The following is a 25,696-nucleotide window of genomic DNA, read 5'->3' on the forward strand; positions in this document are numbered from 1 at the left end:
TAATAATAGAAAACATACAACCATTTAGTTAGTCTTATGAAATCCGTTGATCATACAAGTATCATTTGTTGATGTCTTATAATGTTGCAAAAAGCTTCGAAATATTTACATCGTGTTTATTTTCTAACGAACATTTGTTACTTTCTTCAAGAAATCGAAATAAATATTTCGTTTAGAAAAGTAGTAATCAAAGATATTATTAATAAAATTATTTTAACTTAATTAAAATCTTTAATCTAGTTAAAGTTAAATAAACATATTTTGTGCCTGACAAAACTATAGTGTGGTTCGGCAAATTCATGAACCGAAAAGCAACCTTTATCCGGAAAGCAATCAAGTTTGGAAAAGAACGATACGGAGACATAATGAGAAGAGACTGATAATATGAGCGCTATAGACAGTCCTGAGACTTCTAGTCCTTTCATAAGGGTAAAACGGAGTAAGGATAATGCAGCAAACGCCTTGGAATGATTTATAATTACAACAGGCACCGCCAAATTAGAAAAGAGCCTCCGCTGGGTATTTGGTATTGTACAGACCACTCAATTATTTCCCCGGAGGGTAGTTGACGTCCTCTTAAAAGAAAAAGTCAATGTGACGAGGTCACTCTAATGGCTAGCGAATCAAGTGCAGGAATAAATGCAGTACAATCACTGCATACGCACATGGTTCTCTTATTTTTAATGCACAATACGTGTTCAACATTGAAAATAGTACATTACCAACAAATAGTTCAGAAAAGTAAATTTGTGTATCGTGTGAGATTTACTAGGTAAGACACATGAGGCGAGAATCTCTTTTCCGAACTTGTTATATAGATCTATGGTATTTTTTAAAACGATGTAAGGAAAGCGCCAATTGTAGGGTGCGTTTTTTTCTGAGCCTGTGGCAAAACCATACTTTCCGCAGTTCGTGTTGAAACATACTTTTTACTAAATATATTATAACATGGATGAATTCAAAATAATGATACAACATTGTAGTAAATTTCAATTTCAATTGATGAAAGATTTTCCGTCTCTATATACCGTTCATTCGTAAACGATAATCGTCTTTCGTTTGCATTTCATTTAACAATTTAATCTTATTTATCAATTAACTTAATTTGTGTCAAATGGAAGATTGGACAACAGATTTTTTTTACTTATTTCGCGTATGTTTTATTTACATAGTTAATACTTTTGGAAATTTGATTCGATAAGAGTTCAGGTTTCTATAAATCACGAAACTTCCTTGAATTTAAAACAAGAGAAAAATTAGACATCTAGCTTTTGATGCATGACTTTTATTTTAGATTTTCTGTACCGATGTAGCATAATAAAGTAATATAGTATTGACTAAGAGACGAATTGAGATATGAAATATTTATATTGAAATATTTTATATCGAAAGTATCCACTTTCCATATAAAAAATTGAACAGATTTTCCTCACAATTATTAATTTCTTATTGATAGCGCAAAAATACTTCGTAAAATAATACACCGATAGTCAAATTATAGCTTTTTATTGAGATAAATTGAAATTTTAATTCATATTCAATGATTCATTCACCTTGTGATATATTAGCGCAGTACATAATCAGTAACTGGCGAAAACTGTCAATACTTTAAATTATTTCAAGTATTTTATATATGATAGAGCCTACGTTAAAATAATTGACAATTCTTCTTTATAATCCCATATTTACTTTAATAATCTAATGTAATATCGTTGAGAAGTATAGTTTGTATTAACCCATGCAAGTCATAGTTCATAAAATAGACTCTAGGTTTGCGAAATTTACTACTTTTTTTTCGTATATCAATCATTCGCACCATACTGACTTCATTTTAATAACATAAAACATACACGCTTAAAATAATAGGAATAACTCTTTTGCACTGTATTACTATCATTTTGTTTTATTTTTCTTTTTCATTTCATTAAATTTTTTATTAAGTACGTCATGATTTTACGAGTTACTTAAGTGAATGTGATACTTTACTGAATTTTTTATTTTTATAAAATCTTTGTTATCTCTGTATTAAACCAATACAAAATATGACTTAAATATCTTGACTTTGAATAACCTAAAGGCATTAAGACTATATGATCAAAAAAATTTATCGCTCAGCTCTTAATTTAAAAACTCTGATTCTTGTGAACTTCTCAATCTCATTACGGACATGATTTTTCATTATCTAATAAGTTAACCTTCAAATCAATTTCCTCATGCTCCATCGGTTAGATAAATATTCTTGTTGTTAATACTTTTTTATCACATTTTCTAGCTGACGTTTCTGTGTGTTAGCATTATAGTTTTTCTGTGCAACTTTGAAAGAAAGAAACGTAAGAATCGTAACTGATAATAATGTTTTCAGGTTTATGAAGATTTTTACTTATCTTGGACTTAAAAGAGAAAACACCAGTTGACACGTTGACTTCTTTTAGTGCAGAAGTGATTCAATTATTCTATTGCACAGTGAAGTTATTTTAAACGTATTAAAAATTGAACATAGATATTATTTACATTCAAGTTCTCATTAAAATATTTGTTAAGCTATGTTACGAAATATTTCAATTGTTTATTATTAATAGTTTCTTTTCAGATTTATGTAAGTTTCAAAATTTTCTAAATTCACTAACACTACTCGTAGCTTATCTCTATTTTCATTTAGAAAGCTTATGCCAGGGGTTCTTACGAACTTTGAACTGCCATGTTCCAGAATTATTATTTTCTGCGATCTAAATGTTCTTAATCTAAACTATCTAAACCTGTACCTTAACCTATTCCATATCACAGTCGCACAGCATATGCTTACGAAAATCCGTGCTTTATGTGGCTGGTGTATTCGAACGCTTAGAATTTTATTTTAAAAAACATCAAACACGTCTCTCGCTTACTTTGTTATATACATAATTACTGCTAGCTGATGAACAAAGTGTCATCGGTGAATCACTCATCCACTTGAGCATTACCGCGCTGAACGCTAGTTAACTTTAGGTGTTTACAGACAAATTCTGACACTCACGAAAAGTTACGGAATCAGACATATATACATGGCATGTGCATAAAAGAATCTTTTTAAGCTTGAAAATCCTGAAGATGTTTAAATTAGCGTTTTATTAACACAATATTGACAATAAAATATTCTACAAATTTTGCGCCAAATAAAATTATAAACAGTCTTTAAATTATATACCTAGATGACACGATTAAGCGGTTTTGCAGGTCATTTTGTTTGCACTTTTTTTGTGCTCCCACGAAAATCATTAAAATATTTTATTATCATAATTAGTACTTACAATCTTACTGAAATGGTGATTGGAGTATTTCAAAGGTTTCTCAACCTGAAAATATCATTTGATGTACGCTTCATGTGTCTGAATTCTTACAATTTCATGAGTGCCAGAACCATTCTGTAAACACCCTTCTCTGCTCGACACATCATACACCTTCACGACATATTGCCATGTCGGTCCTAATGTTTTGTATATTTTATAGACACCGAATACAATTGATTAAGTTTAAAAACATAAAACGAATCATGATTGTCATAGCAGTATTATTTTTCATTGTTCTATCTTCAAATCCGTTGATAGGATTTATACGATTTCTATGGCAGTACCTCTTTAATACTAAACCGATCAATCTAAAGCAACAATTTGGAAACTGGGCAGGTAAATATCAGTAATGTACTGGTAAACTCTCTTGCTTTATAAATTAGAATTGTAGATGTTCATATTCGCCAACAGCACACGATAACTACACTGATTCTTCTACGAATTTTTGCTATACTACATTATTTGAAAAAAAGAAGGCTTGAATAATATTCAATTAATTTATTTTATAGTTGTGACCGGATCGACTGATGGCATTGGAAAAGAATACGCAAAGGAATTGGCAAAAAGAGATATTAACATTATATTAATCAGCAGATCTATTGAAAAATTGAGAACAACAAAAAACGAAATAAGCTCACTTAATTCAAATATTAAAATTAAAATAATTCAAGCAGATTTTAGCGAAGGAAAAGATTCAATCGAAAAGATTGCCAATGAAGTAAAAGATATTCCAATCGGAATATTAGGTAAAAAATTATATTAACTGTTTTGACGTTATACGATAGTATTAAACGTTATAATGAAAAATGCTTAATTCGAATTGATATAAATATTTATTTTAATCTAACTCCTTATCACGATCCTTGATGAACAAAACTTATTTTACAGTCAACAATGTTGGGACCTTCTCCGAGTGCCCCATGTACTTCGGAGAGTATTCGAGAACTGATTTATGGAAAATGATCAATGTGAATATTGGAGCAATGACATTGATGACTCATATGTTCATTGAACAGATGAAGAAAAGAAGAAAAGGTGCTATAGTTAATGTTTCTTCAGGTACAGAAGCCACACCACTGCCGCTGATGTCATTTTATGCAGCGAGTAAAACACTTGTGCGCTATTTTTCGGATGCAATCCGAGCTGAACATTCACAGTTCGGGCTCACAGTACAAACTCTCTCACCTTATTACGTCACCACCAAAATGGTCAAATATAATCCTGTAGTACAGGTTTGTATAACATTTATGTAAGTTATTAAATAACATAGTTTTATATTATTAATTTTAATTACTTCGATTGATTACTGAAACATGTTAATTATTTATTTCATTACTAATGAGTATAAATTCAAATTTCCATTATAAAGGGTCATCAAGTAATGTTCCCCGATGCAGCAACCTACGCCAGAAATGCAATCACCACTTTAGGAAAATTAGATTCTACAGCTGGCTACTGGGTGCATGATTTGTTTCATTTTTTGGCTTTAATAGTACCAATGTGGATTAGAACGAAATTTGCTTTTATTATTACAAGCCTAGAACGAAAAAATTATTTCAATTCACACAAGGAAAATATTGATTGATCAATTTATTTATCATATATTATATAGCAGTATATTACGATCAGGCATAATATTAGCCCCCAAGCGCAAGCGAGATATTTGCATCGCAAGTGTCGCACAACATTTTATAGTACTACCGATCTTAAATCAGTACTCGATTCAATTATGTGTGCTATGAAAATTAGGGCTCTGTTGGCGTCACCGAAAGAGCAAAACAAGTTTTTCCAGGTATTTTCTTAAATACATAAATTAATCAACTTGAAACTATTTCAGCACATAGTGCATATAAACAAAGAGCCGTAATGAGTTGCTTTTTTGAAAATTGTCTTGAAAATAGAGAAAACAAAATAAAAACTACGAATAGAGACATTCTAAGACAATTTAAAATAACATATCTTTATGACTCTTTGTACATGTTTGATGTACGTTCAGAAAAAATTTTTGCTCAGTTAGTAACTCCAACAGACCGTTAAGATAGGTTAGTTCTGCTTCTGCGCCACAAGATTAGCGCTCGAGCACCAGCGGGTGTTCTAAGTCGGTGCCAAAATGAACTATTTAAAGAGATTTCGGAGTTATATAAAATAATAGTCAAATCGTAATAAAATTGAAAATTATAATCAAAATAATAATTAGAACATCAGAAATGCATCAGAAATTTTTCAATATTTATTGTCATCGTAAATGAAAAGAAAATGGTTTGAAAAGTTTACCTCTTATACACGGGCTCTTATGGGATACGTAGTATTGCAAACGATCGATTCACTTAGAGTGTAAACGCAAAAGAAATCCATAGAGCAATAAAGAAAACTTAATACATGTAAAATGAATATTAGGAAACCTAATTCCAAAGTTTGACCTAAAGTCATCACAGAAAAACGTAAATCAATTAAAATATGAATCTCGAGTTTATAGGTAATGCGGGGTGGTGCGCCAGGCGAGGAGCCTCGCGCGCTGTGAGAGGGACGTCCGCTTCTTAAATCACAGATAGACGTTATTTAAGTGTTGATTTTAGCGACATAGTACTATAAAGAAGTTTAATGATACATAGGAAATTTAAACAATATTCTATCGTATATTTTTATAACAGTAAATTTGTGAACGCACAGAAATAACAAATTTATGTGGGCGAACAGAGATGTGTGACTACGATACTGCAAAATAATAATTAAAATGAAATTGTACATTATAAAAGTTGTTTGGAAATTTATTAAAAATCATATATTATTATGAATTTTATGTGTTGAAAAAAATGACCTATTCTATTCTTCTCTTTATATTTAATTACATGTAATTTTATCAATAACTTTAAATAAATCATTTCAGGGATTCTACAATGGATATAATGTATTTGCATATAGACTTCCCCAAGCTCGAATTTCATATCTTAATATTCCATAAAAGTATACTAAAAATGAAATTATTTTATTGTTATTTTTATATCACATATTTTGTCTTGCCAATAATCAATGATTATATACATCGAGATATCTGCATGTTTCCATTCCGATAAGATTTTCACGTTTAATTTATATATTAATAGTGTCACCGTCAGGAACACAACTTAAAAAAATTATTTTTTCATTCGCTTTTCTATTTTGCAAAATAACACTGAAATTGATTACTCAGTTTTTTAAGAAAATTTTAATTTTGAAGTTTTTCAAACACTAAAAGTTTCTATTACATATATATAGTGCCTACATTAGGTACATATATGGACCTTTCGCATGTATTTAAAAGCTAAATTAAACTAAATTCCAGTATATTTTTAAAATGAGAGCTGATTGTTAAGTAAGTGACGCGGAATCGATTCGGCTGATTAAATTGAAAATGAAGGAAATCCAACAAGTTATAAATAAGTATGGTTATCTTATAAGTTTTTGTAATTTAATAAGAAACAAAAAATGATAGCATTAATCTAACTTCTAATTCGAATTTTAGATCACAAATATATAAACCTCACTCAAACATTTTAGCTCAGCGATTTTATTAGTTTTCAATTTTTGTACACACCCAGAAATAGCATATTATGGTTGGAAGATAAACACGAAGGGGCGCCAATATATACAATCTTGTAAAGTCAAACAAAGAGACTTTGAGCCAAACGAAAATTTTAAGTGTTGATTTAAGCGACATAGTACTATAAAGAAGCTAATATCCTGTAGAAAACATCCTCATAGTTTTTAATATAGTAATAAATAAAAATAAAAATTAGTTCATCGAAGAAGGAATCTCCTAGAAAAACTGGATTCAGATAGCATTAAACTAACTATTCCATTCGAAGTTAATTCGAAAAAATTAAGTTTACCCACTTACTTCGAAATAGCTATTTTTTATATGACCGTTTTACACTGATAACTTCAAGTTTAATAATAATAACTTCAAGTTCTTAGTGATTTTTTTATAAAATCAATTGATACAATCAGTATTTAAAACAAAACAACTTTCATTATAGTTTGTTGGAATAATTTTTCACATGTAAATGCAAATGACAACGTCATTAGCGGGGTATTTCCTTAAAAATTGAAAAGAATTATGCATATTTCTTTTTTCTGCGATCTTTATTGTCTGATTCTGTTTTGAATTGGTTATACAATTAGTTTAATAAATGTACCTATGCGGCAGCTGAATGTATTTCAAAGCTTTCTATTACTCATCGTGATCTTTAACATCTACCAAAATGTAACATAAAAGTATAAACTTCATATAACAAAGACAAACTAATAGGTATCTTAAAAAGGGATTTTTTAAATAATTTTTAAACATGGAATACCTTTTTAACAGGAACTCCTATGTTTACATAAATAGTATGCTACGTGTGGATATTAGCTGATCGAACATATTCATAAAGTTCCAGCAAGATATCTTTAAAAACATAAAATTGCCAGATGTTGATGCAGATACAGAAAAAGCCAACAACGAGAAACAATTATTTTGTAGATATTTTTTGAATTCAAATAAAATAATAATATAACTTTTGAAATTAAATGCAGTATTCTTAAATACAACAGCAGAAAAGAATTTTAACTTAAAATCTAGACAACAAAACAATTGGAGTGAAATATGAAAAATTTTAGAATCGCTAAAAAAATATTTTCTGTTCAATCAAACAAAACAAAGATTTTTTTTCGATTTGCATATGAATGGCAGTTATTTGTATTGAAGTTCTACCTGTAAAAACGTTATTATTTTAATTTACATCAAATTAGACTGTTTTGATTTGTTTGAATCCGGGATAATGCCTGTTAAATCAAAATAAGCATAATATTAGATCTACTTCAACATATTTTAATTATAGTACTTATAAATATAAAACAAGTACTTCTTCCATACATTTACTTATTTCAATACTTTCAGGTTGTACTAGAGAGTGCCTGAACAAAAAAATAATGCTCCGTGTAGCGTAGTTATTCTTATCGTTACTAATTACTACAGCGTTGCAAGCAATTTTTCGTCAAGGTTCCTCCATTAATTGTGAATAATTTCTAAGTAATCGGTAAATATAAGGTTTTGGTTAAAAATCGTGTCATTTGTTTTTAGTTGAATCGCGGTTGGATTGCCTATTAGAGTCTCACAAAGAATTATGATTACTATTACTGCAGGATTACTGTTATTTTGCATTATTCTGACATTACATCCTTTAATAATATTAATACATAGTTTGTGGCAAATTGCTTGTAATTCAAACCCAATTGATTTAAAACGGACATTTGGAGACTGGGCAGGTAAATTCATGAATTTACTAAACAAATATTTGATTATTTGGAAAATGCAGTTACCTTATACGCTTATTTTTATCATTTAAAAAAACTTACGTAATAATTTTACATACGGGTACTACGATAATATAGTATGAAAAATTTTATGTAAAGCGGCATTTTTACTTTTACATTAATATAAATAGTATCTTCGAGTCTATGATAATAATATTAAAATTGAAGTTGTGACAGGATCGACTGATGGCATTGGAAAAGAATACGCGAAGGAATTAGCAAAAAAAGATATCAACATTGTTTTAATTAGCAGGTGTCTTGATAAATTAAAAGCAACGAAAAACGAAATACACTTGCTTAATACGAATATTCAAATTGAAATCATTCAAGCAGATTTCAGTAAAAATCGAAATGAAATTGAAAAGATTGCTGATAAATTGAAAGATATTCCAGTCGGAATATTAGGTACGGATTAATAACACAAAATTCAAGTTTTATTGAACTACAATAATCTGATTATCGATATAATTACAGTCAATAACGTTGGCAAACTAACTGAATATCCCATGTATTTTGGAGAACATTCTAGAACTGATTTATGGGATATTATCAATATAAATATTGCAGCCGCGACATTAATGACTCATTTGGTCATTGAAAAGATGAAAAAGAAAAGAAGAGGTGCTATAGTCAATGTTTCTTCGGGCATTGATACAATACCAATGCCATTGATGTCAATTTATGCATCGAGCAAAACATTTATTCGCTTCTTTTCGGAAGCAATCCGTGCTGAATACTCTAAGTATGGACTTACTATACAAACTCTTGCACCTTACTATATTGATACAAAAATGGTCAGCTTTGTCGATGGCATAAAGGTAAAAATTTTAACTAAATTGTGGCCTATACCTGAAGACCTAATTTACTTTTTTTAATGAATGAACTTCATTTATATTTGACGCAATTTTGATAACATAACCTGAGCAAATATTTTTGGTATTCAGAAACGTCCATTAATTTATCCAGACGCAGCAACCTATGCTAAAAGTGCTGTAAACACCTTAGGAAAGTTGAATTCTACTGCGGGTTATTGGATCCACGATGTATTGCGTTTCATCGTGATTATATTGCCAAGGTGGTTAACGATAAGATACATCTACAGCGTCATTAAAGAAGAACGGGATAATTATTTGAAATCCAATAAAAAGAATAACGATTGATAAACTCAATGATATTCTAACACTGTATACTTCGATTATTATGACGTTGGAAATGAAGATATTAATGCACTTGTCTATAGACCATAAAAACTCAAAGTTATGTTAATGTATATATTAAGATGAATTTTTATTACAAATATACGCGTCTGCCATCAGCTTATGAAATATTTAAAAATTAATAACTCAAATAATAACAATTATTGTACTAATAAAAGCAAATTAAAATCTAATCAAAGATATTTAAATTTAAACTTTCACTCTTCAAAGAAATGCTATATGCACCTTTCCTGATAAGTATAGTATTATATAATGAATGTTTACCATGAAAATGAGGTAACTAAAGCTTCCAATAAGTACTATTAATGTAGTTCAATTCGAATTCCTGTTGCAACTTTCGCTTTTCGACTAGGGCGAAGGAACGTTAATAAAGAAAGCACCATTTCCAGGATAAAAAACATTTTAATTTGAGAAAATCAATAATTTTATATACTCATGAAGGTATATTGTATCCAAGCTACCTTGATTCTTATAACTAATGTACTCTAGCACCGTGAAGTGGACTGCAATTACAACTTTAGAATTGGCAACACGACCGTGTAAAAGTTGTAGGGTATACACTTGTGAATAAAAGATTATAATATCGATGCTGTTGCTAAAGCACTGCAGGTGATAAAATGTTCAACGTGTACAAGCAGTTTAAACTATTTCTCCGCAAAGAAAAAAAAGACAAATAGACTATTTTATACATTAATTAAAACAAATTTATGTGTTGAAATTTTTCTTCATATTAAAATTTAATCAATTATAAGTGTACTGTCAGCAAAAGAACATCGCTCTATAATTAAATTATATTATTTATTCGTTTTTTCTAGGTAAGTAACCAATAACTGTATATAGCAATAATATTATGATATTATCTTTTAAAATACAGTTAGTTTATTTTGCGCCAAACCAAATACAGTATATTTTATCAAAAGACTGTAAAGAAGCTCAATATGTTTTATTATATCTATTCAGAATATAATTAAATTATAGATCGAAAATGGTGTTTTCAAAACATTTTTATTTATCTTTTAAACGATAATTAAAATCTAAAATATAAATTGGGCTTGTAAATTTATTTTTGTCAAATAATATTATCATCAAAACTATAACTACAAGGTATCTATCAGTTTTGTCAACTTCAATAAAGAGGAGGCTTTGTGTTCAACCTGAATTTTTTTCTTTTATGCTGGCCTATGACTTTGGAACGATTTCAATGGAGATGAGCTCATTTAAAATCAATGGATGAGCTTTTATTTTTATTGTAAGAGACGTCAATTAATTATGATAAAAATAAGAGCTCATGTTAAAATATATTATTTTATAGAACTGTTATAAAATAAATCAGCTTTATATAGGTAGCAGTATATAATTATTTTCTTATTAGAAAAAATTCCTTAAATTGAATATCTGTTCTTTTCTTTAGTTGCTGTTCCTGCTTGCCATAGTTTTTTTTTAGTTGAATCTGTGCTCCATGGAGGTAACAAAAAGAAAACAAGTTTCGACATTTCGTTAATAGTTGACTATTGCATTTGTTCTGACCATAGTACGTTCGGATAGTTATTTTATTCTAAAGAGGTTAACGAATCGATTAACGAAATGTCAAAAGTTGTTTTCTTTTCATATTGCCTTTACCGTTCGACCGTTCAACTAACAAGGAAACCCCCCACTCCGATCTTACCGATTTTAATATTCTTTTGATATGTTGTAGATCATAGAAAAATAAATATTACCTGTTTTTTCATCTGCGGAAAAACACTTTGAAGAGGTGAAATACACCCTTATAAATGAATTTTGCAATTTATCTCAAGTTCTAATTGATATTTTACTATAAAATAAATTTAATTTCTTTTCTCATGTAAATGCGGAACTAATGCATGCAGTTCTGACCATAAGGGATGCACCCTTATTTTCTTTATTGACAGATTTATCACTTTTGTGCCTATTTTTATAAAAAAAATTTCTTTTTAAATGAGCGAAAAAAACTGGAAAAAATATTATCGTGGGTTGATTACAATAATAAAGTTTACCCGTTCGAGATTATTATTCGAAAACCCCATAAAATGTAAAAAACCACCCACAAAAACGTTCTTTAATATTCTACATGTTTTAATTAATAATTTACTATTTCATACATTGCGTATGGCTTATTCTAATGTAAATTAATATATTTAGTTTTGATAAATGCAATGAAATTTATTTCACTGAAAAAAAAATCAGTTAGAATTTAAGATAAATTAAAAAAATGAATTCATTTTTGCGAGTGAACTTTGGGCGGATTTTACCCCTTCACAGTGTTTTTTCGTCGATAAAAAAAGGCGCGTGTTACTTATTCTTATATTATCTACAACATATTAAAAGTATATTGCAATTAGTGAGGTAGGGTGGGAGAGGTTTCCTTATAAGATAAATATCAATACATATTCGAAAAGTTTCATTATGAAGTAACTGAAAAAGAACGTACAGATTACGTATAAAATGTAGGTCACCTTCAGATTTGTGTAAAACATACGATTTATGTATTTAAATATCATTTCAATAATCAATAACATGTACCATAACATTTGTTGTAATAAAATAATTTTGAAGAAAGCTTTTTCAGGGAATAATTTTTAACATATATTAATAATTTGCTGTTAATGAAAATGTTTTAATGTTATCTAATTTATACATATACTTTTAGAAAACAACTAGCTAAAGAATTATGGTTGAAGGTGTGACATTATCGCTTATAATATTTATAATTTTATATTTTATGAATCCTTTCATAAAATTGATGCGCCTCATTTATAAGTTAGCAATGTCAATTTCCAAATCAGGTGATTTGAAGAAGCGATTCGGTGACTGGGCAGGTAAAGTGAATTAAATTGTAACTACCAAATGCTCAATACGAAAAATCACAATGCGCTTTTAAATAAATAGTGTAAAGTGTCTTACATTCATTATTTCAGTAGTGACAGGAGCAACAGATGGTATTGGAAAAGAATATGCCAAAGAATTTGCAAAAAGAGATATGAATCTTATTCTAATTAGTAGATCAATGGAAAAACTATGCAAGACCAAGGATGAATTACAATTGCTCAATTTCAATATTCGTATTAAAGTCATTGAAGTTGACTTTAGCAGAGGAAAATTCGAATATGAAAAAATTCGCAATCAACTGAAAGATATCCCTGTTGGAATATTGAGTAGGCATTAAACCCCATTTTTCATAATTTACTTAAAATAATATATCATTTATATGTATTATAAGTAAACAATGTTGGGGCACTCTCTGAATATCCAATGTATTTTGGAGAAACTTCTGAAAGTAACTTGTGGGAAATGATTAACGTTAATATTGGTGCACCGACGTTTATGACTCATTTAATTATCGAAGACATGAAGACAAGGAAAAAAGGTGCTATTGTCAATATCTGTTCGAGTTTGGATACGTACCCTTCGCCTTTATTAAGCGTTTACGCAGCAACTAAGACATACGTTCGATATTTTACGGATGCATTACGTGAAGAATATTCTAAATATGGAATTATGATACAAAGACTTTCGCCTTACTATGTAAACACAAAAATGGTTGCTTATTGCCAGCTAGTTAAGGTATGTATAATATAGAAATATTACAAACTGGTAAATAGATTTTAATTGGTTTGAGTTGAATAATAACGTGTGAACACTAGAATTCGTTATCATGAATAATAAAAGAAACGAGTAAATTGTATTGTTACATGTGAATAAATCTTTATAAACTGAATTAAGAAGTGACGGAACCGGCAATCAATCTCAGAGTCCGGAACTTTCAAGTCTGGATTCTGGATCACTAGACCATAGCCATTACGATATACTTATATTAATCGAAACTCTTTGTTGCTTCTCATTCTTCTTATGGACGTTTCATGCTATACTTATATGCTATAAGTCACCATGTTTCGCGATGAGAGCACACGTGACATATTTAACCTTCAATATTTACAAGGGACTTTTTTAACCTCGCTACTTTATCTAATTTTATACCACAGAAAATTACGTGTATATATCATACAATTGCTCGTTAGTCTCTTAAACAATAGTTCACTTTTATTTTGAAAAATTGGAAGGACATTATTTGCTAAGATGATAATATTTTTGTATATATTTATTTTAAAAAATCTTCAGTTCAAGATTTTTTTCGTCATAAAATAAATAGCAATATATGTGAAAAATATAAATATCACTAAGTATATATTAAGTCATTATAAATTTTTAAATATCAAATCTTATAATTTTAAATAATCAATAATAACGTTTCGGTGCATCAGCACACTATTTTACGTAATCACAATAAATCTATTTATTGCCTATATTATTTATTTAATTATTTATAGATGCATAGATAACAACATATTTCTGTTTATCTAGAAATCTTCAACACTTTTTCCTACTGCTGCAACTTATGTAAAAAATGCTATCGAAATTATAGGAAAATTGAATTCTGGGAGCGGTTATTGGATCCATGACGTGATTAAATTCTTTGTATCATTTCTTCCAATGGTTTTGAAGAAAAAAATTATTTTTGCTCACACAAATGCTGAAAGAAACGCCTATTTGAAATTGCTGCAATCGAAAGTAATTGAAGAGTAGACACTTCCCTGTACGACTTCTTGACAAAATTGTGATTGGCATCGCGTCAAGCTAAGAATATCAATATTGACTTCTAATACAATTTTTAATAATTTTCGTGATGTAGATTACTAAAACAATTTTATCATATTAAACGTAAGAAGTCATGCATTAAGTTGATTATAAATCATGACCTTTTCATATTTCTCGTTGAAGTAAATAAAAATTCAAAAATTATCTTTACCAGTAAAAAAGAGCTGTGACTTTCATCTCGAGGTGACAAAATATGAAACATTTGAAATTATATTATATGATCAATATAAATTCCATTATTCATATTTTATTCAAATGTATCATCCTCTTTGATTTATAATACATTTATAACAAAGTGTATTATTATTATTGTTATTATTATTATTACAAAATAATTAATAATCAATATATAGAAAGGTCGGACTTGCATTCAAATTTTGAACAGATATTAAAATTATAAATATATAATAATCGAATTATACAGCTGTGATAATATTAGTTTTTATACATTTCACACTACATATGCGTAATAAGTACATACAATAAACAAGAGTATACAGAAATCAGGTGACCAAAAATATTAGTGTCTGGAATAGTCTTAATATTAATACATTCGGTGTACTTTGGTTTTATTTATGAATTCATACTATATATATATATATATATATATATATATATATATAAGTATGAACATAAATGCGTAATCAAGTCAAGTTTTTAATTAAAATAGTTTATATTATCTTATCAAAATACAATAATACAATGAATTGTAATCCAAACATAAATAATCGAATTTTTTTAAATATGCGCATACATCAACCGATTAAATCAATAAGACCTTTAAGAAGATTAGCTAACAATACGTGATTTTCTTTTATAATTAAGTTTCAATAAAGAATACTGATTTTGTCTTTTGTTATATATACTACATTTGACTATTCTTCAATAAAAGCATCTTACAAATTTAATAACCTATATTTTAACATTTCATTTTATCTTTACTACAACAAAAAATATTTAATTATATTTTTCCGCTATACATTGAATTCATAATCACGTACAGATAATTTAGATTTCTGAAATATCGGTCACCGATTTCTTATCGATCATAGGTACATACGGATGCGGACGGATACGGACGCGAATCGCAATAACATCACTAAAAATATCTTGTTCGATTATTTAGTACCAACACTACCGGTAGTGAGCAAAAGTGACTGTTGTTTAAAACTGTAGCGCCGAACGTACCACATTTAATGTTCAAATGTCAGGTCTACAATTTACTTTTCAAATTCTCATGATTATTGCTTATTGATGAGTATGCTAATGTAAAAAAAGTTTTTGGGATGATTAATACATATCATTTATATATATTTTCTTCTTCTTCTCATATATTCAAGTACTTCCATAAAATGAAGACCTAATTCCACTAATTGTAGTTGAAAGTCTATCAATTCTCTATCATTTGGCATCTTATAGACTGCAATGATGTAAAGGTTTAGATAGGCGTTCATTAGACCCCGATACATATATATATAGCTACGTATGAATGCGGACGGATACGGACGCGAATCGCAACTCTAGTAACATCACTAAAAATATCTAGTTCGATTATTTAGTACCAACACTACCGGTAGTGAGCAAAAGTAACTGTTGTTTAAAATAGTAACGCCGAACGTACCACATTTAATGAACGCTTATTTAACCTTTACATTATTGCAGTCTATAAGATGGCAAATGATAGAGAATTGATAGACATTCAACTACAAATAGTGGAATTAGGCCTTAATTTTATGGAAGTACTTGAATATATGAGAAGAAGAAGAAAATATATATAAATGATATGTATTAATCATCCCAAAAGCTTTTTTTACATTAGCATACTCATCAATAAGCAATATTCATGAGAATTTAAAAAGTAAATGGTAGACCTGACATTTGAACATTAAATGTGGTACGTTCGGCGCTAGAGTTCTAACAACAGTTACTTTTGCTCACTACCGGTAGTGTTGGTACTAAATAATCGAACTAGATATTTTTAGTGATGTTGCTAGAGTTGCGATTCGCGTCCGTATCCGTCCGCATTCATACGATAGCTATAGGACCGGGGCCTTAAATGTGGTACTCATCAATGGTTTGGTAATTTAGTGACAATTAAATGGTGGACAGATTTGTGGTTAAAAGAGGGATATGCTTCATTTGTAGAGTTTCTATGTGTAGATTATCATTATAAAGATTATGACATATGGACTCAATTTGTAACAGATACATTTATCACTGCATTGAAATTAGATGCTTTGAAAAGTAGTCATCCAATAGAAGTACCAGTTAACAATCCTTCTGAAATAAATGAAATTTTTGATAGCATTTCATACAATAAAGGAGCTAGTATAATAAGAATGTTACATTCCTATATTGGTGATGATGATTTTAAAAAAGGCATGCATTTATATCTAAAGAAGTACTGCTATTCTAATGCTGAGACTATTAACTTGTGGCAAGCATTGGAAGAAGCCAGTAAGAAGCCTGTTGCTCATGTAATGTCTGTATGGACTAAAAAACAGGGTTTTCCTATTCTTAAAATTTCTGAAAAGCCTTCCAGCAATGAAAACAATCGAGTTCTAAACATTTCTCAAGAAAGATTTTTTGCTGATGGTTCAGCTGACTTAAAATAGTCAGTGGGTCATTCCAATAGCAGTCAATTGACCAATCCAGTGACCCAAAAAAATTATAATGAATGCACTTTTGGAAACCAAATCTAAAGATATAAAATTTGAGGGTGTAACTAGAGATTGTTGGATAAAAATCAATTCAGGAACTGTCAGTGTTTGTAGAACACTACAGTAATGAATTACTTGAACAGTTTATACCCGCCATCAAAAATCAAACTTTACCCCCTTTGGACCGTTTAGGACTTTAGGACGATTTTTCTGCTCTATCAGAAGCTGGACATATTTCAACAAGTCAGACTTTGAAGTTGATGGAGTCATTTAAACAAGAAGTAGACTATACTGTATGAACCTGTGTTGTCAACATTTTGAGCAAGATTGGCCTACTTGTATCTCATCTGGAAATAAATTCGAAATTCCAAGCATTTGGTCGAGAGCTTTTTGCAAATATTTATGCTCGCCTTAGATGGGATGTGAAACCAAAGGAAAGCCATTTGGACACATTGCTAAGATATATTTTTGATATAAATATTTTATGAAATTGGAACATATCATGTAATAATAATTGGTGATTGCAGAGCTGTGATAGTATTTCGTATGGTATCTTTTGAAGACGAAGCCACAATTAAGAAAGCGAAGCGTCGATTTGAAGATCACGTATCGAAAAAGAGCATTTTACCAGCCGATCTACGAAAAGCAGCCTACTGCGCAGCTTTGATGACCGGTAACACTGAAACTTTTAACACTTTATTACGTTTGTACCGCGAGACTGATTTACTTGAAGAAAAAAGTCGAATCCTGGGGTCATTGGGAGCAACGAAAGACGAAGATTTACTCAAACATGCACTCGAATTTTCGATTAGCGAAGAAGTCAGATTGCAAGAAACAGTAGTTATAATGACGTCTATTCAAATGAGTTACAAAGGTCGTCTTTTAGTGTGGCAATTTTTCAAAGATAATTATAAAAAATTGATCGACAGATACAAAAATGGTCTTTTACTCATAAGATTGATTAAGGCTATAACAAAAGATTTTGTTACTGAAAACTATGCACGAGAAATTAAAGTTTTCTTCGAAAAACATCCTACACCAAGCGCTGAAAAAAGTATTAAACAAAGCATTGAATCGGTAATATTGAATGCTGCTTAGTTAAAACGAGATCATTTGTCTATAGAGGACTTTTTAAAAAAATATTAAATGATTGTGATAAGTGATTATTTATATAATAAAATACGTTATATATCTTTTTGTATATCATAAGATTACATAAAAAATATCAAGTTTTTATACCCAAAATAAAAAGTTTGATATTTCTATATATTTGGTATAGTATTTTTGGATGAATATTATTAAACGAAGATAGAAGCTTATAGAAGACTAATTTTTATAGGAGCTCGGCAATTAGGGCCGTATACACGATGTCAACATGTGTGTAATAAATAAAAAATATTTTCATTTTGTATAAACCAATAGTTCAAAATCATAATGTATATCTGATACAATCGGTTACAAGCACTTTCATGAAATTATAATTATTTTTTCGTAAATAAAAGGTAAAAATAAATAATAAAATTAAATAAAATATAAAAATGAATAACTGAGTGTATTTAGGATGAGAAAAATACACCGTTTTAATTAAACTTTGAAACATAACTGAATTAAACAAAGCGAATAGGGTGTCCTCGGAAAGGCTTATTCTAAACAAAATGTGTCACCGCTGAAATTGTTAGATTATACTTGACCAAAAAAAAAGCGCGATGTCGACCTTAAAAATGTCTTGAAACATATTGCGCAATAGTACAAAAATTATTTTTGTTTCAGATTTAATAATATGTTCTAAAATAATATATATACTATTAAATATTGAATGACAAATGCACATACACATATAAAATGAAAAAGTTGCTCAGGACTTGACGTAACCCATCCGACCATCAAGTGCTGTTATATTGCACGACCCTTACTGAGAAACCGTGAACGCTTGATTTCATTCAGCTATAAACTATTTTTTTATAGAAAATAGAAATATGTTTTATTCATCATACACATCATGATGTATGAGAATTACTTAGATTGAAAAAAAGTTAATTGTGCTGTTGTGTCATACAGTGTCAAAATCTTGAAAAATTTTTCAAATTTTTGACAGCTTTTTAATATAAAAATATTTAAAAAAATATGTAAAAAGAGATTTGGGTATAGCATGCAGTCGGTTGTCAGTATGATAGAGAAAAAGAGAGAGAGAAACACGGATAACAATAGTCTGAGTTGAAAGCGTGGAAAATAGAAAAGCGGAGCTGTTTAGCCCTTGGAGGGAAGTTTTGAGTGAGACCCGGCTACGTAAAGGCTTTAGATAGTAACCGTAATTAGTTTATTATTGAGGTTTTAGTCTGTATGTTGTCAAATAATAATAATTTGCTATATTTGTAATCGATTGATTTAGAGTACACATTAATTGCCATTCCTAATTACCCTCACGAACAATATCCTATAAATTTATTTTAAAAATCTTGGTGGTTCTATCCAAATGGAAAAGGCAACGATCGATTATACATGGCTCCTTATTGACTACTTCTAAATCGAACTCTGATGAAAAAAATGTAATTTAAAAACGAAAATAAGTTATCTTAGAGAGCGTCAGTTACTATATATTTATCTATACATTGGTATATAGTGACCTTTTGAACAAGTACATATAAGCCACCCCGTATATTCTTCGGCGAAGATGCATTATTTCTCTAGACATTTTTTTGAATTTCTACAGTCTACGGTGCCAAAAATTTCCACGTATCGGAAGAGAGCTAGGCACTAGTTTTGAAGAAATGTGTACTGACTGGAAAAGTACTGCGATGCCATTTTTTTCCTATACTCTTACATCGGTTATTTAGACCAACAATTTTTGAAGCTTCTATATTCATTGGTATTATGTAGCACAGTTATCTTGATAGATCTTTTAGAGTCAGTTTTCTGTTGATGTACGTTATATTCAAAGTACTGTCATTTATAATTCCATACGATTTAATGATAATGTGTATTTATAGCAAACAAAGAATTCGTAGATTCGAGCAAAAGATGAAGCGCTTATCTGTAATGTGATAAAATTCAAGCTACTTAAATAAGATACGGCATTTTAATATACGCAAGATATTTTAGGCGGAATACTGTAAAATATTGATACTTTTAGAGAAAATAATACTATCAAAGTATCTACTAAGAATATAGTAGGTAACTCATAATAAACAACTGACATTAAAAAAGATGATTTTATTTTTTAAAGGCATGTATAGTCATTTATTATTAGATTAATTTAGTTTTTTTAAATATTGCATTTTTCATGATTAAACAATAAAAATAAATGTTTTTTTTAAATATTGTTTTATTCATTTTCCCCTTTTTATGTAGATAAATATCTATTTGTAATTTGGAACAATTTAAAATATAACAATTTAAAATATAACAATACTAAACAATAACCACTTTAATTCAATTTACAAATAATAAAGATTATAGACAAATTTACATATATAATATGCAAAATTAAACCTCCACCTGCAATATATTAGATTTTCAATATATTAAACAGAACTTAAATAATCTTTCCGAGCTTTTGACATAACTTCAATAGCATCTTCTTTAATAAGCAATTCAGCAACATCTTTCCCTAATTGTTCAGCACCAATAAGACTGATCGAATTTGTTGGGCCTGGTATAACACCAACATAAGTCCTTGGCTCTCTGTAAGGACACTTTTTTGGTGGCTCTCCATCATTGTCTGGTAAATACAATTTACAACTTAAAGAATTTTTAATTAGCACTTTACCATCAAGTGACAAGACGGCACCTGACAGTGACAATTCTTTATTTTTCAATGTTGATGCTACTCCAACTGGTGCTGAACATCCACCACCCAAATATTTCAAAAACGATCTTTCAGCTACACATCTCAACGTAGTGTGAAGGTCATTTAGTGGCTCTAATATGGAAAGAACACGTGGATCCCTTTCTCTACATTCAATTCCCAAGGCACCTTGACCTACAGCATAGAGAGTATCGTCAGACTCTAGATAATGAGTTATTCTATGTTCTAAGTTCATTCTTTTTAGTCCTGCAACAGCTAAGATAATGGCAGCATAATTTCCTTCTTCATTGTCCAACTTTTTGAACCTTGTATTTAGATTTCCTCTAATACTTTCAACTTTCAAATGAGGCATGTTCCTAGCTAGATATGCAGATCGTCGTAATGAGCTTGTACCAATTATGCTTCCATGAGGTAAAGTTTCTAATGTGAATGTGCTGTAAGCTTTCGACATTACAACTGCATCCCGAGGATCTTCTCGCTCTAAGATTGCACCAATAGCCAATCCATCACGTAAAGTAGTTGGCAGATCTTTTAGTGAATGTACTAAGAAATCAACACGATTATTCTCTAATGCATTTTCTAGTTCTTCTGTAAATAAAGATTTTTCTCCTATTTTTGGCAGTGAAACATTTAATATTTTATCTCCTTTTGTGCTCATAGTAATTATCTTAAATTCTTTATCTGGGTTACACTCTTTGAGACATTTAATTACATATTCTGTTTGTATAAGAGCCAATTCACTTTTTCGAGATCCAACTCGAAAGACATTTTCTTGTCCCGCTGCCATTGTGCACGAGTTCTTCCCTAAAATAAAAGTAACACGTGAGAAATAACATAAGATAGCAGCACACGAGACTTACTTCTGAAATGAAAATTTACACAATATGGCCAAGATATTTTGCAATCATTTCAACCAATTTTATTTAAAGTAATTACAGGATGAAAGATTAGATAATCAATAAAATTTATAAAAATAAAATTACTCTAATTTAAAAAATACTCTAATTTCGCGATAATCGAAGCTACTTTTTAAAGGAAAATATCGAAGTTTATGGTTTAATAAGACCTTAATAATCGCTAACAATATGTAGACGTAAAAAAAAGTCAAAATAAATATTTTTATTTAAGAATGTATTTATGCGACTTACCGTCGTCACAATGTCCTAATAATCATTCAACTAGCACGTAAACACATTTACATTTTCGTATAAGTCATCATGAGTGCGAATCTCTTACGTACCCTCACTTATGTTTTCAGAAAATCGTCTACCTATTCTGTGTGTGTGTGTGTATGTGTGCGTGTGTGTGCGTCCGTGCGTGTGCGTGTATAGGTAAGATGGGTGCACAAGTCACGTAGGAAAGCGAGTAGCAGACTTTCACTGAACTGAAAATCACAAGATGGTTGCAACCACGTGGTCGTGATGGCGGTAAATTGTGCTTTTATACTTCAATGTAAAACGATAGTTGAAACCGCAGCTTCCACACCAAAAGATAACCATTGTGTTTATAAAAATTAAATAAATAAAAAGTCTAGAGTTTATTTTCAAATATATAATCAAGATGCTACAAGTACGTTTACGTGATAAATCAGGCGTAAGTAATAAAATTTTCGTTGTTATATATAAGTGGTGGGGGACAGCAGAAACTATACACGTTACACTGACAGTGACAGCGGCCAGCGACTTAGAGTTAGCTACTATAGTAATTAGCGAGCTAGGAGGCGAACTAGTGACGTGATTCGGAGTTTCAACAGTCGTGCAAGGGTGTTTAGAAGGTGATTTCCTGTTTGAATAGAACGCCAAGATCACGTCCGCATAGCTGATTGCTGACGCGTAATAACCGTGACCTTCACCCTTTTCCCCATTTCAAGTTGGTTGTTGGACTCTGTTTCTGCTATAAAGATCGTTGGTAAGTTACCACTTTATAATCGTTGATTCTCACATATTATTGTATAACTTATTGTTAATATTGTATTGATTTTGTTGGTGTAATTGCTATAGAACAAGTTGTCAAATCTCAAGTTGAGATTCACGGTACTGATTTTTTAAATTGTTTTGCATAATACAAAGGTTACAGTTTTTACGTATTTAACGTAAATACTTTTCATGTGCCTATTTTCTTTAATTATTTATGATGTAATAAACTTTTTTCCTTACAATTTTTTGGTCTTCAAGGTTGTTACGAAATATTGTGAAATTAATAATTAAAATAAATTATATAATCTACAATGTTTTAAAAAATACAAAATATTATATTGATGCTTTTCATGAAAATAAAAGTGAAAGTAAATATTTTCAACTTATACACAGGTTATTCTTTATTATATTTAATTTTTTTATTTACCATTAGATTAGCAGATCTTCCATTAAATACCAAAAATGGGTGAACAAGGAGAACAAGGAGATGGATATGTTAGTTCATTCCATGAGGAAGATTTTACCGAATTATTGATTAGAAATTTCAAAACAAGGCCGCTTGTCATGACAAGTTAGTGATCTTATTTAGCAGATCTGTAGATTGTTAAAGTTTTTGTAAATATTATCTTTTCCCAATTGTAATTTGAATGGTTTTAGGTATGCTGGGATTTATTGGAGCATGTAGCTATGGATTTTACAGATATAAAACAAAAGGATTGACTTTTACGCCATCTTTATATTTAATTCAACTTCGAGTTGGTGCTCAAGCTACTGCAGTAGGATGTTTGACATTAGGAATGGTTTACAAAATGGTCATGGACCATGTTGTGAATAAAAAAGAAAAACATTAAAAACTAGTTAAAAAATGTACTCACAAATTCAACTGTGATTTAAAACTACTCATAACAGGCAATTTATTTTTGTATTGTAGTCAAATGAAAGCTTCTTAAACTTTTGAATGTCAAATCTTACATACTATAGAAGCCTTCACTTTATATCAATTGTCAGTTTGATGTGTATATAAAAATTATTTATCCATACAGGAAAAATATAATTTTTATATTAAATCACGTTGATGTATAGTTTAAAATTACTGAGAAGACTCATAATAAATAAATGTTGTTTTAGAAGTTTCTTGTAATTATAGATACTTGTGTGAAAATTGTATTTATTTACAAGGATCGAAATGTAAAAAATATCACCACAATTTAAAATGAAATAAAAAATACTTGTTTTAGACTGATCTTATTGTTTCATTATTATTTTACTCATAATATTCAATTTTTCAGTTTACTAATCAAAATGATATATAATCTTCATCTTTGAATATTATAATTGTTATTGCGTAACCTACTGAAACGATATTTTCCTACTTTTTTTATCATATGTAGTCTAATTGGCGAGGACTAAAAAATAGGTCCCAGGGTGTTCAAGAAAAATTGTTGGCTAAAAAAGGTAAATAACATAAATTGCCTTAATTTTCCCTGGTATCGGTGATAATTTCCCATTTTTTATTCGTGAATGCGAAAAAAATGGAAATCAAATTTTTCCACGTAGCTAAAATATGGTGATTTTCTTATAAAATTATTGATGAATTTTAACGTTTAAGGACTTTAAATAATGACTCTCATTTCCTCGTTCTCCTTTGTTATCGCATTCGTTGTAAATACAATTGATTTTCAATTACAATAAATAATCATTTTCGACGCTTAAATCGCGGGAAAATAAAACTGTCGGTATGTTAGCGCACTGGAATTCTAATTTCAATATATAAAGTCCCAGATAACAAGACTTGTGAAATTGACGCCCAAAAAATTTTTAAACATATTTTTGAGTTTTCATGAGCTAAGACGTTTTCTCCCTTTTTCCGGGTTAAGTCTCCGCTTGAAATTTTATTTACGAATTTTCCGTTTTTAAGAAAATTGCGAAAAAAAATCGGGCGTTCGAACAGCGCGTCATATGCATTGAACATTTTTCTCCTGTTTAAAAAGAAATAATATCGATAGCGGATGATAGCTCCTTATTCCCGGATTACGAAACAATTTTCCTTTTGTCGATTTTCTATCAAAAATTGAGGAAAATGTAAAAATTAGTAATATGCGGCAGTTAGTCGATAAAACAGGTAAAACGTTTGCTAATCACCAGATATCCCTATATGAGTTCTACATTGCGTAATTATAATAATAAGTAATTTAAATTCTACTCAATTAACCATTCACATTTTATGTACATATACATAAATAATTTTTTCTAAGGTTTTCTATAAGTTTGTCAACATGTCAATTTTATAATTAATATTTTAACTATATAAAATAACATAATTCAGAACAAAGTAATAAAAAAATTGAATTGACTAGTTAAAATTGAAAAAAACAATCATTGATCAAAAACTTATAGCTTAGTTTTATATTTGTTGAATTATTTAATAACGAACTTAATTTTACTTCCATTCTTCTTAACAATATAAAGTAATAATCCATTGTAGCATATTATAAAAATACTTCAATATACAGGTCAGGTTAAAATAAACTATATTTGTTTTGTCAAAAATATATTTGTTTCAACGTAGCAACACTTTTGCTAATTTTGTGGATAATGATTACGATTAGGTATTTGCATAAAAAAATATAAATAATCCAACCTTATTGTTTTATAGTTTTTAATATATTTTATAATACGACATATTGTTCACAATGTTTATCAATAAATATTGTATATATAACATAAGCAAGGAAAAATAAATTATATATTTTTGACAAAACAA

General features: G+C 29.3%; 5 protein-coding genes and 1 pseudogene across 7 annotated transcripts; 5 read left to right on the forward strand and 1 right to left on the reverse strand.

Annotated features, from left to right (window-relative positions):
- Positions 1–2,317: 2,317 nt before the first annotated feature.
- LOC131666099 (hydroxysteroid dehydrogenase-like protein 1) lies at positions 2,318–6,222 on the forward strand. The gene is made up of 5 exons (XM_058938481.1): positions 2,318–2,596; positions 3,487–3,662; positions 3,836–4,072; positions 4,215–4,558; positions 4,696–6,222. Exons 2-5 carry the CDS (start codon positions 3,530–3,532, stop codon positions 4,909–4,911), a joined length of 930 nt encoding a protein of 309 aa, XP_058794464.1. The 5' UTR covers positions 2,318–2,596; positions 3,487–3,529; the 3' UTR covers positions 4,912–6,222.
- Positions 6,223–8,446: 2,224 nt separating this feature from the next.
- On the forward strand, positions 8,447–10,013 carry LOC131666124 (hydroxysteroid dehydrogenase-like protein 1). 2 transcript variants are annotated; one of them, XM_058938523.1, is made up of 4 exons: positions 8,447–8,612; positions 8,829–9,065; positions 9,135–9,478; positions 9,605–10,013. In XM_058938523.1, exons 1-4 carry the CDS (start codon positions 8,471–8,473, stop codon positions 9,818–9,820), a joined length of 939 nt encoding a protein of 312 aa, XP_058794506.1. In that variant the 5' UTR covers positions 8,447–8,470; the 3' UTR covers positions 9,821–10,013. The 2 variants fall into 2 exon arrangements, with proteins under 2 accessions (XP_058794506.1, XP_058794507.1); XM_058938524.1 differs by having other exon boundaries at positions 9,627–9,745.
- A 2,649-nt stretch (positions 10,014–12,662) lies between these two features.
- On the forward strand, positions 12,663–14,587 carry LOC131666082 (hydroxysteroid dehydrogenase-like protein 1). Its single transcript, XM_058938447.1, has 4 exons — positions 12,663–12,714; positions 12,814–13,050; positions 13,116–13,459; positions 14,258–14,587. Exons 1-4 carry the CDS (start codon positions 12,663–12,665, stop codon positions 14,477–14,479), a joined length of 855 nt encoding a protein of 284 aa, XP_058794430.1. The 3' UTR covers positions 14,480–14,587.
- Positions 14,588–16,221: 1,634 nt separating this feature from the next.
- On the forward strand, positions 16,222–17,510 carry LOC131666083 (puromycin-sensitive aminopeptidase-like; annotated as a pseudogene).
- Positions 16,578–18,358, forward strand: LOC131666108 (puromycin-sensitive aminopeptidase-like). Its single transcript, XM_058938498.1, has one exon. The coding sequence runs from the start codon at positions 17,758–17,760 to the stop codon at positions 18,307–18,309; it is 552 nt and encodes a 183-aa protein (XP_058794481.1). The 5' UTR covers positions 16,578–17,757; the 3' UTR covers positions 18,310–18,358.
- A 2,081-nt stretch (positions 18,359–20,439) lies between these two features.
- On the reverse strand, positions 20,440–22,320 carry LOC131666059 (porphobilinogen deaminase). 2 transcript variants are annotated; one of them, XM_058938412.1, is made up of 3 exons: positions 22,165–22,320; positions 20,999–21,820; positions 20,440–20,929 (listed from the first exon to the last, which is right to left on the reverse strand). In XM_058938412.1, the coding sequence occupies exons 2-3, from the start codon at positions 21,801–21,803 to the stop codon at positions 20,733–20,735; spliced, it is 1,002 nt and encodes a 333-aa protein (XP_058794395.1). In that variant the 5' UTR covers positions 21,804–21,820; positions 22,165–22,320; the 3' UTR covers positions 20,440–20,732. The 2 variants fall into 2 exon arrangements, with proteins under 2 accessions (XP_058794395.1, XP_058794394.1); XM_058938411.1 differs by having other exon boundaries at positions 20,445–21,820; positions 22,165–22,318.
- Between the last annotated feature and the right edge of the window lie 3,376 nt (positions 22,321–25,696).

Source organism: Phymastichus coffea, unplaced genomic scaffold, assembly GCF_024137745.1.
Source record: "Phymastichus coffea isolate CEN01 unplaced genomic scaffold, Cenicafe_Pcof_1.1 PCOF00056, whole genome shotgun sequence".
Lineage (NCBI taxonomy): Eukaryota > Metazoa > Arthropoda > Insecta > Hymenoptera > Eulophidae > Phymastichus > Phymastichus coffea.

Bases quoted from the DNA above. Each gene is read 5' to 3' on its own strand.
- LOC131666124 (XM_058938523.1), top strand. From the start codon at position 8,471: ATGATTACTATTACTGCAGGATTACTGTTATTTTGCATTATTCTGACA. The intron at 8,613-8,828 runs GTAAATTCATGA...TTAAAATTGAAG, and splicing joins GACATTTGGAGACTGGGCAG to TTGTGACAGGATCGACTGAT. The intron at 9,479-9,604 runs GTAAAAATTTTA...TTTGGTATTCAG, and splicing joins GCTTTGTCGATGGCATAAAG to AAACGTCCATTAATTTATCC.
- LOC131666059 (XM_058938411.1), bottom strand. From the start codon at position 21,803: ATGGCAGCGGGACAAGAAAATGTCTTTCGAGTTGGATCTCGAAAAAGT.
- LOC131666108 (XM_058938498.1), top strand. From the start codon at position 17,758: ATGGTATCTTTTGAAGACGAAGCCACAATTAAGAAAGCGAAGCGTCGA.
- LOC131666099 (XM_058938481.1), top strand. From the start codon at position 3,530: ATGATTGTCATAGCAGTATTATTTTTCATTGTTCTATCTTCAAATCCG. The intron at 4,073-4,214 runs GTAAAAAATTAT...CTTATTTTACAG, and splicing joins TATTCCAATCGGAATATTAG to TCAACAATGTTGGGACCTTC. The intron at 4,559-4,695 runs GTTTGTATAACA...TCCATTATAAAG, and splicing joins AATATAATCCTGTAGTACAG to GGTCATCAAGTAATGTTCCC.
- LOC131666082 (XM_058938447.1), top strand. From the start codon at position 12,663: ATGTCAATTTCCAAATCAGGTGATTTGAAGAAGCGATTCGGTGACTGG. The intron at 12,715-12,813 runs GTAAAGTGAATT...TCATTATTTCAG, and splicing joins GCGATTCGGTGACTGGGCAG to TAGTGACAGGAGCAACAGAT. The intron at 13,460-14,257 runs GTATGTATAATA...CTGTTTATCTAG, and splicing joins CTTATTGCCAGCTAGTTAAG to AAATCTTCAACACTTTTTCC.